General features: G+C 33.1%; 2 protein-coding genes across 5 annotated transcripts; one reads left to right on the top strand and one right to left on the bottom strand.

Moving 5' to 3' along the window:
* The first annotated feature begins 4,122 nt into the window (after positions 1–4,122).
* LOC108480859 (probable 1-acyl-sn-glycerol-3-phosphate acyltransferase 4) lies at positions 4,123–8,285 on the top strand. The gene is made up of 4 exons (XM_017783983.2): positions 4,123–4,362; positions 6,176–6,827; positions 6,990–7,120; positions 7,764–8,285. The coding sequence occupies exons 2-4, from the start codon at positions 6,259–6,261 to the stop codon at positions 8,195–8,197; spliced, it is 1,134 nt and encodes a 377-aa protein (XP_017639472.1). The 5' UTR covers positions 4,123–4,362; positions 6,176–6,258; the 3' UTR covers positions 8,198–8,285.
* A 441-nt stretch (positions 8,286–8,726) lies between these two features.
* On the bottom strand, positions 8,727–15,258 carry LOC108483520 (uncharacterized). Of its 4 annotated transcripts, none has more exons than XM_017786969.2 (17): positions 14,653–15,258; positions 13,782–14,135; positions 13,551–13,691; positions 13,331–13,463; positions 12,791–12,904; positions 12,631–12,704; positions 12,474–12,548; positions 12,220–12,312; positions 12,055–12,115; positions 11,619–11,951; positions 11,369–11,495; positions 11,148–11,247; positions 10,996–11,065; positions 10,761–10,913; positions 10,528–10,623; positions 9,886–10,208; positions 8,727–9,496 (listed from the first exon to the last, which is right to left on the bottom strand). In XM_017786969.2, exons 1-17 carry the CDS (start codon positions 14,731–14,733, stop codon positions 9,239–9,241), a joined length of 2,586 nt encoding a protein of 861 aa, XP_017642458.1. In that variant the 5' UTR covers positions 14,734–15,258; the 3' UTR covers positions 8,727–9,238. The 4 variants fall into 4 exon arrangements, with proteins under 4 accessions (XP_017642458.1, XP_017642459.1, XP_052885531.1 ...); XM_017786970.2 differs by having other exon boundaries at positions 10,027–10,208; positions 14,653–15,252; XM_053029571.1 differs by having other exon boundaries at positions 9,356–9,496; positions 10,027–10,186; positions 14,653–15,252.
* Positions 15,259–15,679: the final 421 nt, after the last annotated feature.

Raw genomic sequence — 15,679 nt, forward strand, 5'->3', positions numbered from 1 at the left:
AGTAAATTAAAATTAAAAAAATTAAAATTTTAAAAATTTGTATTTTAAAAAATTTAAAATCTAAAGAATATATAAAAATTAAAATTAAAATAATAATTGTAGGGCGTAAATAAGTAAATTCCTCTTATTTTGCTTTGAAAGAGTCTTGAAAATATATAGTTTCAAATTTATATGCTCTAACATAAAATTAATTATATTATAATAATATTTTAATTTGACATGTTTAATTTTTTTAATTTAGCTCAAACAGTTCCTTTTGATTTAACTCAATTCTAAAAAATATCAAATCGAATTAGAATGATAAAATAAGACTTGTCAACTTGATTAACTCAAAAAAATTTCACTCAATTCAATCGAACATTTGTCCCAAAAATCATAAAGAGTCAACCTAGTGAGCTTGTGTTCAACTCTTCATGCCTAGAGAGTTGGTCCCCGAAATCTTAAGAAATATATCTCATTATAGGTTCTTATCATATCTACTCTTTTTGACACAATGTATAGAATTACTCATAACCTGTCCCTATCTTATAAATAAGAGGATAATGCGCTTCATCGTACTCGAATCCACGTCCTTCTATGTTGATGATAATACATATCAATCGAATTAAGATTCAATCCTTTCAATCAATATTAATTTTTTATGTATTTATCTAGAAGCAAATTGATTTTTTTAACCCAACTAAAATTCCTTGACTACCGGTGTTTGCCGGTCAAAATTAGCAATGGAGAATATAGTAGTACAAAGAAAAATGTTTGAATATAGGTTTTGGAAGAGACTGGTAGCTACCTAACTTATATTCTCATTTATATCTCCCAAAATCAATCATCATTTATGATTCTTGGGATTCAAAAAATCTAATGTCCACGTTAAAAGGTGCTTTAAAGGTTCGAGTCTAACCATGCACTTTATGAGTCATTTTTGTCTTATCATGTATTTAATGAGATATTTTAGTTTTATAAACTCATCGTTTTCTGAAGTTAAAACTCGTGCTGTGTATAATTGGAATTGAACTTATGTGCTTGAAATTCTTTTAGAAAGAGTCAAAATATTTTTAAAAGGACTAAACAAAAATTTTTCATTTTCTAAGAGAGTCAAAGGGATTAAATTGAATATTTTAATGTGATTTTAATGTAGAAGAAAACTTTACCCAATGCTTCAAACTAGATCTTTTAAGTAGACAAATGATTACAACTATACTAAAAACTTGACACAATTTAGGAAAATATGATAGTTTTGTTTTTCCTTTTTGAAAAAGATTTATTTTAATTTTAATTTAAAAATAGTAAAAGAGATGAGTGTTGTCTTAGTTATATATATTTTATTTTATAATTTAATAAATTTTTAATAAATTAAGTTATTGAGTTATCAAATTTAGTCAAAGATTTACAGTCTTTTTTTAAGGTATATGCTAAAACTCACGTACTTTGGGTTTGATCTGTCGTAATTTGACGTGCTAAATTAGACTTCTCATTATACTTTACGAGCTTGTCTCTGAACAATTTATATATTTTTGCCATGTTTTTATTTAATTTTCGTTTTTGGATTTAATAAATAAAATGTCGTCTTTTTACTACTTTTGAGACTCGAAATGACCAAATATGCCATCAATGACCTAATGGTTGATTGAGTGTTATAGGGAGTTATCGGAAGCCCGATTGTGAGGAAAACATTGCCTAGAAGGGGGGTATTGTGACATCAAAGCTTGAAAATCGTGATACCCTAACAATATTGAATTGAAGAGATTCGAGACACTTTAATATATTATGATTAAAGTTTAATCTCTCAACTTACCCAATATAAAAATTTTATGATTAGATCAAAAGGTTGTTCATAATTATACATTATTATTTAACTATTATAAGATTATTGGCGATATTACACTGTCGTGTATAACTATTATTATAAATATAATTATTTGATACATTGATAATAATATTTTTCAAAAAATATATTTTTAAACACAAATTATTTTTTTCCCACACATGTTTTCCATGCTCCATTTAAGAGGTTAATCTTATACAGATAGCCAACCTTGACCCATTGCTTTTTCTTTTCCATTCAACAACAATTTTTTAAAACAAATGTGCTAATTAAATTTTAAAGAAACTTTTTTATTTTCTGTAGAGTTACGGATTAATCTGTGTGTTAATTTAATTAGAAAATGATTAATATATTCAATATTGAGTACTTTACTTATAAACAACAACCGAGTTACTTAGTATCAATCCCAGTATTGGTCAATCTTATACTGAATGGGTGTTATGGATTAATCCGTGTGCCAACTTAATTAGAAAATGACTAATATACCCTTTTATTAAATGAGATTTAGGTTCAAATCTTATGTAGATTTTTATTTCTTCTAGATCTTATAAAAAATATATAAAAGACAAAAATAACATTTATTACTTTATAAAAATAATGGGTTTTTAATAATTTCACAATTGAGTTAAGATACAGTTAATAGGTGACACTAACTTAGTCAAACTTTTAAACAATAGTATATATATATGATACATCAATTAAATTTTAGCTCAATCGACATCCTTGTTGTTGCAACAGCAATGAAAATTTAAGTTCGAGAGCATTTAAACGTGTTTTCCCCTCTGATTTACGGGTAGGGGATTTGTAGATAGTTTAGGCATTGTATAAATATATGCATGGGCAAACTACACTCAAAGTCACTAAACTATTAGTAAGTTTATGTTTTGATCACTCGACTTCAAAATTTTACAAAATGGTCACTAAATTATTCGAAAGTTTATATTTTAAGTCACTGGGCTGTTAATTCTTTTTTTCAACGATCAATACAGTGGATTAATGCCCATCAAAAAGTAAAAAAAAAAACATACTTTATATCCAAGTTGATCTGAAAGCCAATATCAAAGATCAGAAAAGAAAACCATTTGGATTTTAATTCGCAGATTTATAACATTCAAAGCTATTTCATGAAAAAAATTGAACTATAGAATTGAAGAGGAATGAGAGCTTCCGATTGGTGCAGGTGATGCAAACACAAAAGGCCATACAACAATGATTTTAACAATCCAATGACTTAAATGAAAACTTTCGAATAATTCGTGACCATCTTGTAACTTTTAGAAATTAAATAACCAAAAATAAATTTACTAATAATTTAATGACTTTGAGTATAATTTATCCTATAAAATGAAATGGGCTTTAAATGAAGTAGGGCAGGAGGAACATATTTAATTTGCATGGGCTTAATAAATAAGATTTTAAGAATAAGGAAAGCAGTCCACATCGGATCACAAATTATAAATGTTTTTTTTCTATTTTCCAAGGAGAATGTTTGCGGCTTTAGTAAGCATCTTATCATTTTTCAACACTGGAAGCCCACCAACTTAGATAAATTGAGGTTTATTTCTCTTTAACACCCTCTAATATGTTGAAAGTTGAGATTCATCCCTCTATATAGCCGACACAATGCATAAGGGTGAGTCTGTTTAGACCGGCTTAATCGATAGCTTTTGATTAAGTCGGATGTGGTCGTTAATTCGGCTTATATGTAATTAAAATTTGTTAAATCGGTTATGAGTGTTTTTATAATTGAACTAGCTGACTTAATTGATTTATATTGTGTGTATATTTTTTAATTTTAAAATATATTTATAATATACAATAAATGTATATAATATATAAAATTTTAATCGAAACCCAAATTAATTTCTATTTCTGTTTTATTTCCCATACTTGAATGGGCTTAATCGATCAAATGACCAACCAATGTTAAGTCGGTTTGATTAGGTTGACTAAAATGTAAGCCGATGGTTAAGTTGGTTAAAGTATAGGATTGATAATTAAATTAATTTTTCAATTTTTTAAAACTAAATCGATCAACTTCTGTCTCGTAATCTAATTTTTCTACTTTTATAATGTTATTGATAGGTCTAAATTAATAACACAGTAAGATTTAAAAATCGGTCAACCATGTTCAACCAATAATAAATTTACCACTTTACCACTTGAGATTAAATTGTGTCAAATTAAAAATAAATGATTAAATATTAAAATTTAACATAGTCGAGGGACTAAAATAAGAATTAAGCCACAAATTGAAGGTGTTCCAATCTGGCAAACTTCTTCCACTAAAAATAGAACCAATAGAAGCCTTAAAAAAGTCAATGCCTCTTCCCTTCGTCTGCCTTTCAAAAGATTTGTAGTCGTTTTCTCCAAAAAAATAAAAAAAAATTCTGCATATTCATAAATCCCATCTTTGATTGACTTTAAAGAAAAGAAATCGAAATCCAATAAATTATCTTCTTCTTTTTTTTAATTCCATTATCAATACAAGAAACTCTCCTTCGTTTATCGTCTCGTTTCTTCATTTTCAATTACACAAGGTACTATTGAATTAATGCGATTTTTTTAATTCCTTTTTCTTTGTTCTCAATTTCCCATGTTTTATTTTGAATCCAGTTATTGGATGAGAATTTTTATTTTTTGGTTATGTTTTAATCTTGGGTCGTTCTTTGCCTGTGTTGATTTCTCCAATTCTTGAAAATTTCTTTGTTTTTTATTTTATTTTTTTATGAAAATGGACTAGTTTGTAATAAATACATTAAAAGAACATGATAATTAATGTACCAAGACAGGGTGTAAATGCTGTAGATTCTCTATATATGTAGTTATGTCAGTTGCTGGTTACTTGACCCATAGTTGGTTTTTCAATAATTAGCCTTAGAATTGATAAAATATGAGTTTTATTGCATCTAAATACTTTGGATACCGTATATATATATGTATGTATGTATGTATGTATGTATGTATGTATGTATGTATGTATGTATGTATGTAGGTTATGTCAATCAATTATTATTTGACCCATAGTTGGTTTCTTTATAATATGCCTTAGAATTGATAGAATATGAGATTTCTTGCATCTAAATGCTGTAAATACTATATATGTGTATGTATGCATGTATAGTATATGTATATTGCAATTATGTTAATGAATGACCAGTTGACCCATAGTTGGTTTTTTATGATTTGCCTTAGAACTGACAGAATATGAGTTCTCTCGCATATAAATGCTGTAAATACTATATGTATGGATGTAGATATGTAGATATGTATGCATGTATATGTATATTGCAGTTATGTCACTGAATGATTAATTGACCCATAGATGCTTATTTATTTTTTGCCTCAGAATTGATAGAATATGAGTTTTATTGCATCTAAATACTGCAAATACTATCTGTATGTATGTATGTTGCTGTTATGCCAATGAATGACAAGTTGACCCTAGTTGCTGATTTATGATTTGCCTTAGAATTGATAAAATATGAGGTTTTTTGCATCTACATGCTGTAAATACTAGACGTATATGTATACACTGCAGTTATGTCAATGAATAATTAGTTGACCCATAGTTGCTTATGTATGATTTGCCTTTCAATTGATAGAATATGAGATTGCTTGCACCTAAATGCTGTAAATACTATATATATTTGTATGTTTACATGCATGGATGTATGTATGTATGTTGCAGTTATGTCAATGAATGATTAGTTGACTCATTGTTGCTTATTTATAATTTGCCATAGAATTGATGGAATATGAGGGTTCTTGCATATAATGCCAATGACTTTGAGTACAAACCCAGGTTTTAAAGTTCCAATTTCATTGTAGATCTCCTTTTCTTTCAATGACTGCTCCTGACACTATTGCTGGTGAAAATCTTTTGCATATAAAATATGTGTACGTATATATTTATTCAAGAATTTGGTTTTTCGTTTCCTTTTCTTGTCAGTCCTTTATGGTATTTGAGTGATACACTTTGTCTTTCTGGTTGTAACCATGGAAGCGCTATTAGCTGTACCGAGCTGTAACTCTTGTGCAGCATTGACTCATTCCTTTGAGGATGTGAGTTACCTCGATTCTGCTCTTTGATGGGCTAAAACTCTTCATTTTTCTTGAAATAATCATATTCTGCACTCATTTCGGGCGTATGAATAAAGCGATATAACCTCCAAGGTTCCTTGAAATATTTGGAAAGATCTAACATTACCCCTGTTTCACACATACCCGTATTTGACACTCTGAATCGAGTACTATAAGTGATTGGTTGATGGTTTTCTTGTTGTTTAGACTTGTTATGGATACGAAATTCACTTGCTATTTGTTCATTTTTTTTTTCTCTTAAAACTCTAGGGACATTAAGTGACTCTCGAGACCATTACTGCAGGCAGCTGAGACGGGGTTGAATTCTTTGAACAGCTGCCCAAAACAAAGATATGGAAGTATGCAGACCTTTGAAAACAGATGATAAATTAAAGCACCGCCCTTTGAATCCATATCGGTTTTTTAGGGGTATGATATGTTTAGTGGTGTTCCTCTCTACCGCCTTTATGTTGTTAGCATATTTAGGACCCGGGGCCGTCCTATTCCGATATCTCAGCATACACTACTCTAGAAAAGCAACATCCTTCTTCTTTGGCCTATGGCTATCCATGTGGCCTTTTCTTTTCGAAAAAATAAACGGCACCAAAGTGGTTTTCTCTGGGGACGATGTTCCTCATAAGGAACGTATTCTAATCATCGTTAATCACAGAACCGAAGTTGATTGGATGTACCTATGGGATCTCGCGATGCGAAAAGGCTGCTTGGGCTACATCAAGTATATCCTTAAAAGCAGCTTGATGAAACTACCTGTTCTTGGTTGGGGATTTCATGTCTTGGAGTTCATTTCGGTAGATAGGAAGTGGGAAACCGATGAAACTATCCTCCATCAAATGCTTTCGACTTTTAAGAATCCTCGAGATCCTTTATGGCTTGCTCTTTTCCCCGAAGGAACTGATTTTACGTAAACTTTCTCAGTACATTCCTTTTTTAATTTCTTAGGTTCCAAGTTTGCAAATACTTGCCTGAAGAACATTGCTTGCATCTTACATCGGTTCATGCATATGATTCTTGAAACGAATTCTTTACTACAAGTACTAACATTTCGTTTTGTCATTTGTTGCAGTGAAGAAAAATGCGAGAAGAGTAAAAAATTTGCAGCTGAAGTCGGATTGCCGGTGTTGACAAATGTGCTGCTACCGAAAACAAGGGGTTTCTGCCTTTGCTTAGAAACACTTAGGGGCTCTTTTGATGCAGGTTAGTATGTTGTATGATTAATGGGTTAAATTACTGGCAGTCCCTTTACTATAGGCTTTAAGCTATGTTATTCTGGATTTGTTTTTTGCCGGGCGTAGTTAAATATCTGACACGGGTATAGTTAGACTTTTCTAAGTTTTTTCTTGTATTTAGAGATCCTTGGAGGTTATATCCTTATATCCATGTGTCAGAAACGGGTACTTCAAGAAAAATGAAGAGTTCGAGCAATATAATGCTTAGGAGCAAATTAGTCCCTGTACTATAGACTTTAGGCTCTGTTACTCGGATTCGTTTTTTTCGGGCATAGTTCTATATCTGACATGGGTATAGCTAGACTTTTCAAAGTTTTTTTTCCTGTATTTAGAGAACCTTGGAGGTCATGTCCTTTTATATCTGTGTTGGATACGAGTACTTCAAGAAAAATGAAGAACTCGAGCAACATAAAGCTTCTTAGAAAATTAGTCCTTGTACATTTAATTTTGAAGCAAATTATTCCTTATAAAAGCGAACAATTTAGTTCTTATCGTGTTTTAAAAATACCGAATTTCGGATTTTTTTTCCACATCATTTTAAAACTCAAGTAAACATTTTTGGCCTTTGTTTGTACATAATATATCTTGATATACCCTTGATTGATTTGCAGTTTACGATTTGACTATCGCATACAAGCGCCAATGCCCCTTCTTCCTCGACAACGTATTCGGCGTCGATCCATCGGAGGTTCACATCCACATACAACGTATCCCCATCAACAACATCCCAACCTCCGATGCCGAGGCCGCCGCGTGGTTAACCAATAGGTTCAAAGTGAAAGACGAACTGCTCTCGGATTTCAAATCTCAGGGCCAATTCCCGGATCAAAAACCCGAAGAACAACTCTCTACATTGCAATCCTTGCTAAATTTTACAGTGATCATTGCCTTAACAACCATATTCACTTACCTAACATTTTCTTACAAGCTGTGTATGGTATATGTAAGCTTAGCTTGTCTATATCTTGCTTACATTACTCGTTGTAAAATTTTCCCTATGCCTCTTGAATTTTTGCCTTTTGTTAAGGGAAAAAAAGATGATTAATTTTTTGGGGGGGATTATTACTAGACATTTTTAATTGCAAGTTACAATAAAAAAAGAAAAAAAATTGCCTTTGAAGTTTGAATATAAATGCATTGCCTTGAATTTATGTTTTGGTTTAGTTGTTTTTGGTCTAATTTTAGTATTAGTCCTTGTATTATATGTAAATTTAGTTCTTATTCTCTTATTTGGTTAATTTTAATTCTTTATATTTTTGAATTTCAAAATTTCAATCCTACTTAAACAATAATAGTTAAATATGTTGAGTTAAATTTTGATATTAATAGATATACTATGAATTTAATTTTTTCTCCAATTTTTATATTTGTCAAATTTAAAATTTAAATCCCGACTTAAACCGTAGTCGTTAAATCCATAACTATGGTAACATGATTTTTTTCATAATATTTGAAAGTAACATGTTGACATGATCTTTTTTTTAATCCAATTCCATTTTGTTAACCGATATTCTAACCGGTTTTCGATCCAACTAGTAGTAAAACCAACATATCAAAAAATTAAAAAATATAAATTATATTTACCAAAATGATATTTGTGAAATTTTTGAATATTTATCCAACACAATAATAAAACGAAACGACAAGGAACTATGTAAAATGGCTACAAATATCTACTAACACGTGTTTTCAAGAGACGAAAATTTATAAAAACCTCGTCCATCTTAAACCATACAAACATGAACAAGTGATATATATATATATATATATATATATATATATATATATATATATAAGATAAAAGCATGAACAAATATACAGAAAAATATGGGAATTTTTTTTTTTAATTTCCTTTCAAAGGCCTTCGGCCATACATGGATCATTGGCTCAACAGAGCATTTTTTTTTTCCTTTCTTTTTGGTGCTTTCTAATACATTTTTCAATTTTCTCTACATCAAATCAAGCCCTATTTTTCTAATTGAATTTGGGGCCGAACACAATGAAATTCTATGCCTAGGGCACATACCATTAAGTGCCACTTTTCCTACACTGAAAAACCCTAAAAAAAGGGGTAGCTTTGGATATGCTAAAACTGCTTATATTTTACAGACAATCCTTTCAAACCCGTATTTCTTGAAAAGAAACTAGTTCGAAACCGATTATACCACGAAACCTTGGTCTCGCCGAAGCCGGTACATTGGCCGTCACCTTCCTCTTCGCTACTAAAGAGAGTTTGGTCCGAGCAGTCTAGTGATGCTCCGCATGCTAAATTATACGATTGACATGCCGAATGGCATACACGTAGTCTGTTGTCCCAATCGTTATCGCATTTTTGGATCGAGATCTGGTTAAGGAAAACAAATAAGAGATGAGAACCTGAAACTGAAATGGAGATAAGATAACAATCCTAAAGGTATCATGTAGGCCTCCGTATTAAAAGTCAAATTGCATTTTGCTCCCTCTACTAAAAAATTAGGTCAAATTAGTTTCTGTTAAAAATTTCATCCATTTCCACTATTAAAAATTAGAGCCAATTTTTATAAAAATAGATGAAATTTTTAACAGAAAAATTAATTTGTTTTTTGATCTAACGTATATGAGCTAATTTGTCTAGAGGAAACAAAATGCAATCTGATTTCTAGTATAAGAGACTCCACGGTACTTTTACCAATAACAACTAGTGAAAAAAGCAAATGCTTGGAAATAGAAAAGCTAGGGGGTGAGCTACTTTACCCAGCAGGCCAGTCGCTTGGCAGCTGCATCGCAGTAGCTGCTCCCAAAGACATTATTAAACAACTTGCGAGCACCGCTAGGGAATAAACGGTGGTAATTAGGCATGACAACAACTTCTTCTAGCTGTTGTAATATACTTGCCTCGCTTGGGGCGCAATGTTGCCCGGATAACTCCCTCTCTAATACATCTTTGCATACCGAAAGACTCGAGAGAAGAGTCGAGCTGTTCTGGCACGTGTAGCCTGCGTAGTCAGAGCAGCGGAACTCACAAACTCCATTGTCACAGACACCACCGTGGAGACTGCATTGTTCATTGCAAACGGCTGGTGTATAATTCCAAAGTAAAATGGTAAGAAAACGGAAACATGAAAGGGAAATATGGCATTAATTAACTGCATTTATCCCAACATTTTTTATAATGAAATGAAAACCTCGAGAGGAGTCTATGAGTGTCTTAAGCATATTGAAACAGCACTCGAAGCTTCATTTCGTTTTTCTTGAAAGAGGAGGAAATAATAGAAAGAACAGATCTCATATATGCATGCTTAAGTATGCGGGAAAAGATGCTTCAAAAGGAGTCGGTGCAAAGAAACTAGAAGAAAAATGGCGAGTATCTATAGTCAAAACAAGTAAACATATTACCTGTGGAGCAGTCAATGCCAGTACGACTGTTTTCACATTCGCATACCCCATTTGGCAGGCACTTTCCACGCCCATTACAATTGCTGGGGCAAGACCCTGAATATTATATAACACAAAGACCAGAAAAATAACATCAGTTTATTTAAAAGAATTAGCTTGGAAGAGATTGGACATACCGTGTTTTATCTTATACATAACCAAATAATAAAACCAATAAGGATCGTGGAGCTCACTTTTACTGCAATCATGACCATGAAACCCCAAAAAGCAATGACATTTTCCGTTGACACAGTCACCGTTAAAGTTACAAGAACTTGGACATTGCCCGGACATGGAAACAGTGCCAGTGCTACAGAGTTCGTGGTAAGCAGGACAAATCAGTTCACCTATAGATAGAAACATCGAACGAAATTATTAGTGTATATATATTAGATCCTACTGACTGAAAAGTAGGATCATCGAATTTACCATTAAAACCAGGGAACTGAACTGGTCCACCTGATTTAGGACACACTTTCCAAATACCATCCACAGCAACCTAAAAGAACAATTTATTAACACCAGCCTTAACTTTTACTGTTAGAAATCGAAGTCTTTGCTTCACAAGCACCAATACTTACCTCTAATGAGTTATTTACACATCTGTGCTGGTAACAACCGTTTCCTTGGGTCACGGAACCCCGCACAAAACCAGTACGTACTAATGATGAAGCCATGCACCTACATAATCACGAAAAGAATACTCATCAGCCATTGTTTCAAAAGTTCTAACTATATCGAAGATAAAACGGAAAAGTTTAAATGGAGCCCCCACTTAAGCTTTTTTGGGGTTAAAACTCACCTGGAGTTACTCCCTCTCACTTCACCTAACATTCTATCAGGGGCCCTTGCACTATTAGTATCGGTACAAGATCCATCAGAATAAGCCACAAAGTAAGTGCAATAATCAGCCAACGAAGATTGACCACCTGCAAAAGTCACTAACAAAGTTCATGGACTCACAGGGACAAGTTGCATGCAGAAAAACCGAAAATACACCAATTTTTCAATCCCTGTAGATAAGGAATCCAAGTTGCAAACAAAGAACATACCCTTGTTAGCTTGAGGAAAATACCGAGCCCATTGAGGTAGGTCACCACTATAATTTACAATAGGGCAGTAACCCTCGGCTTCCCGGTTATATGTACAGCCAGATAAATTGGTTGTATTGCAATGATATGCTCCCTTCCAGAGATTGCAAGGAGAAGTAACGAAATCCGTTCCTTGGTTACGACCCCAATCGAGACGATCCGCCATGCTATAGTTAGCTTGATACCATCCACTATCCTCCAACAACGCCAGAGTCATTTTTGAAACTACTGATCTTGTATCCACTGATCCTGTCATTATCTCATTCATCAAAAGCCTTTTTTCCCAATGAGATCCTGCAGCCAAGTCATCACTCGAAACATTAAGGACCAAACTACTACGGACCAATGCCTTGAAAGACAAGGGAGAGGCAACAATAACGGAGACAGAATCAAATACCTGATGTGCCACGTCCTCCCCCATCTTCTAGCTCTAAGCCAGTAAAATTTTCCGAGAATGCCTGTCAATTAAACTATCATCAACTATTTGTTCAATCTTTTTCGTTGTGCTTTTATCAATAATCTAAAGCCATGAAACTCCGGTCAACAAAGAAGTTAACAATACCCCATAGTGATGTCGTGAATGCATGACAACACGTGGAAGCACTACACGAGTTACCATCCTACCAAGCTTTTCATCCATGGTTTGTACAGTAACCTGCAAATGCACAAAGAGATAACCATGTGATAGTGAGGCTCTAAAACTTTTCATAAAATACAGAGATGACGTATACATACAAATTACAAAATACTAAGCGTGTTACAGAAGTCCGATTTCAAAGGCAATGAACAAGTTCACAGTACATTCCATGCAATTACCTGACTTCGCCTCCGTTTTCTCTCATCCCTAAAATGAGCAAAAGCATGCGGGTCAAAGCCAAGAACATGCATAACCTGGATTAAAACAACCGTGGTGTTTAGGACACACAATTTCCTTCTATACTCTTCCAAATTCATAAATTTAACACCATCAAACCTCGTGGATAAGTGTAGCTGAAAGTAAAGTCTCTGCTTCAGCTGTTAAATGTCGAGGAGCTACATTCACATGACCTACAAAACAGAAGTACACCATTGCTTTTGATTTTAGATTTCTACTGCACACAACAGCAACATATGAAGGGCCAACAAGAAATTACCAGCAATTGCACGGCCCCATTGGTCACGCTCACATGCTACAGCCCATGCTAAAGTGTTGCCAGTGGTAGGTCTCGTAGTAACAAGAAGGACCAAGTCTGCACCGGCAACACCATCTGCAGGGAAAGATAACAGTAACAAAAGAATGAACCCGATAGGAAAATGCTCATGGAGGCCAATATCATGTAAAAGTACCATAGAGGCCCTTGTAATGGAAGTCAAATTGCATTTTGCCCCCTCTACTAAAAAATGGGCAAATTAGTCACTGTACATTAGATCAAAGAGCAAACTAGTTCTCTGTTGAAAATTTCATCCGTTTCCACTATTAAAAACTGGTCCTGTATGTCAGAATGAACGTGTAACTATCTGGTTATTGGATGAAATTTTTAACAGAAATAACCAGTTTGATCTTTGATCTAACATATAGGGACTAATTTGCCCATTTTGTGAGTATAAAGGGCAAAATACAATCTCACTCCTAGTACAGAGTCCTCCATGATACTTTTAACTTAATATCAAGTTATGGAACTGCAAACAGACACCTTCAACATATTCACGAGGAAGCTGTACGCCCCCGTCTTGTCCACACGCAGAATATCCACTCAATCTCAAGTTCCCTCTCACAGGCTCTACAGCCAAGGCTCTCTTGAACCAGTCAGCTGTCTGCCCTAAAGCCTTCATTAAATTTCTTTCGAAAGTTAGCTTCAGCCCAACCCTAACACAAAAAAAGCAAATTCATTTATAGAATGTATAAACTCAAACCTTGCGAAGGCGTCGACGTTTGTCCTCCCCAGATATATCATCCAAAGTACAATTATACCAACAATCACCATAGATTGGAGGATCACCATGAGGATTACATGAGGGTGTCCCAGTTGGAGAACTCAAAGGCGGCTCCCCAAGCTGGTAAACAACAAAAAACCCGAAATTAGACCCACAATCATAACCATAACTACAATGCTAAAGACATCACAAGGACACAATAACACCGACCTTCACAATGTCACCAACTCCTCGACAATCTCTATCTTGCGAGTGACCAACAGCATCGTAATTTAAAAATATTCTTATCGGTTGTTTAACATCCTTTGAATGCTTGAGCAACTCAGGAATCCCAAGCAAAGACCTTCCTTTGTGATGTCCAATACCAGGGTGCTCATAAACTTGAGGGGTAACCGAATAAACCTTTCGACCCGGTCGCCTCCTCTCTTCAACTATCTGGTCATGAATACATGAATGTGAAACAATGTTTTCACTACTTCCTCGTCCTCGGCTTTCCCATTGCAGATCGTTTCGCTCCCGAAGCTTACCGGTAGCAGCTTCGAACCATAACAATATCAATAAAATCTGCAGTACAGATTAAAATAAAGCTCAAACAAGAAACCCCGTAAAACTAAGACCAAAAAGGCAAAAGAAGAAAGAAAACTATATGCAACAATGGATCTAATAAAAACCAAACTAAAAGTAGCAAATACTTTGATTAAATTTTTGCAAATCATGGCCTTCACCCCCTAAAAAGTTTCAAATTCAAATAATTCAAAAGCAATAATTTTCAAATTTCTAAATACTAATTCGACTAAAAGTCCAAAACGAAAACCCTTAATGAACAGCTTCCAAAAAGGAAAGAAATCCCCCCAAAAAAAAGGTTACAAAAAGTATAAAAAAAAGCAATAAATATAAACAGAACTATAAAGAACCCCCAATCAATCACATCCTTAAATGAAATTTTTTTTTAAAAAAACAGCAAATTTCTAATTTTCTCAGTAACCCCAAGAATTCCACAACTTGTTTTTATTTTTACAATTAAAAACCCATAAATCATGCTAGCAATTTTTATACAATTTACAGTGAATCGAAGCTTTACCTGTAATAAAACAGCAGCAAATCGAAGCTTAAAATCAAATCTGGTTATGGTTCTTAAACCAAACCGGATTATAACCTCCATGAACCGTTCAAAAAGTAAAGCATTAAACTCTCATAATAATAATTCCCATCAAATCTCTTTCGATTCTCCAATCGGTTCTAAAATCCAGAAAAACAGCTCTTTGCTCCACATTTCTACTCCCAAAATTAAAAGCCCAAAATGACTTTTTTTTTAAAAATTCCAAAATTTGCAGAGCTTCTTTCGATTTGAAGAAGCCCAAGCAAATATATATGGGGGAAAATATAATGGGATCTAAATATCTTCAAGCTTGTTTTTTCTAAATAGAAAATTGGGTTTTTTTTCTTCAAACAGTAAATTAATTACCACTGCTAAAAAGGACGAAATTTTCTAAAGCTTTTTCCTTTTATCTTTTTTTTTTCTGGGTTTTCTCAAAGAGAGAGATGAGAAACAGTGACAGTGAACAAAATTGAAAGAGAGATTAAATGGGTATACAGAGGAGATTATAGCAAAATAATACTAATAATAATAATAAACAACATAAAATCCAAAGACTGGTGGGGTGGGTAAAACTATATATATATATATAATATTTAAATATGTATATATGTATTATATATTGCTTACTTTTTCTCCCAGAGAAGAAGGTGATAATCGAGGTAAAAATGGTTTAATTCTACTATTACTCCCTGTTCTTTTAATATTTATTGAAATGTAGTTTTTAACTTAAATTTTGGTTTAATGCTTAATTTGGTATATGAGTTTGACACATTTTTCTAGTGTGGTACCTATGTTATTTTTTTATCCTGAATGGTACAGGGGCGAAGCCAGAAATTTTTTTTAAGGGGCCCAAAATTAAATTGTAATTTTTACAATAATAAAAAAATAATTTCACCATTTTAATAGTCTATATTTTTATAATTTTTAAATGATTAAATCAATTTTTTTCATTTCAAGAGTGGTGAGGCCCTGCCAGCCCTTCTAGCTACGCCCTTGGTATGGTACTTGT

The sequence above is a fragment of the Gossypium arboreum genome, chromosome 6 (genome assembly GCF_025698485.1).
Source record: "Gossypium arboreum isolate Shixiya-1 chromosome 6, ASM2569848v2, whole genome shotgun sequence".
NCBI lineage: Eukaryota > Viridiplantae > Streptophyta > Magnoliopsida > Malvales > Malvaceae > Gossypium > Gossypium arboreum.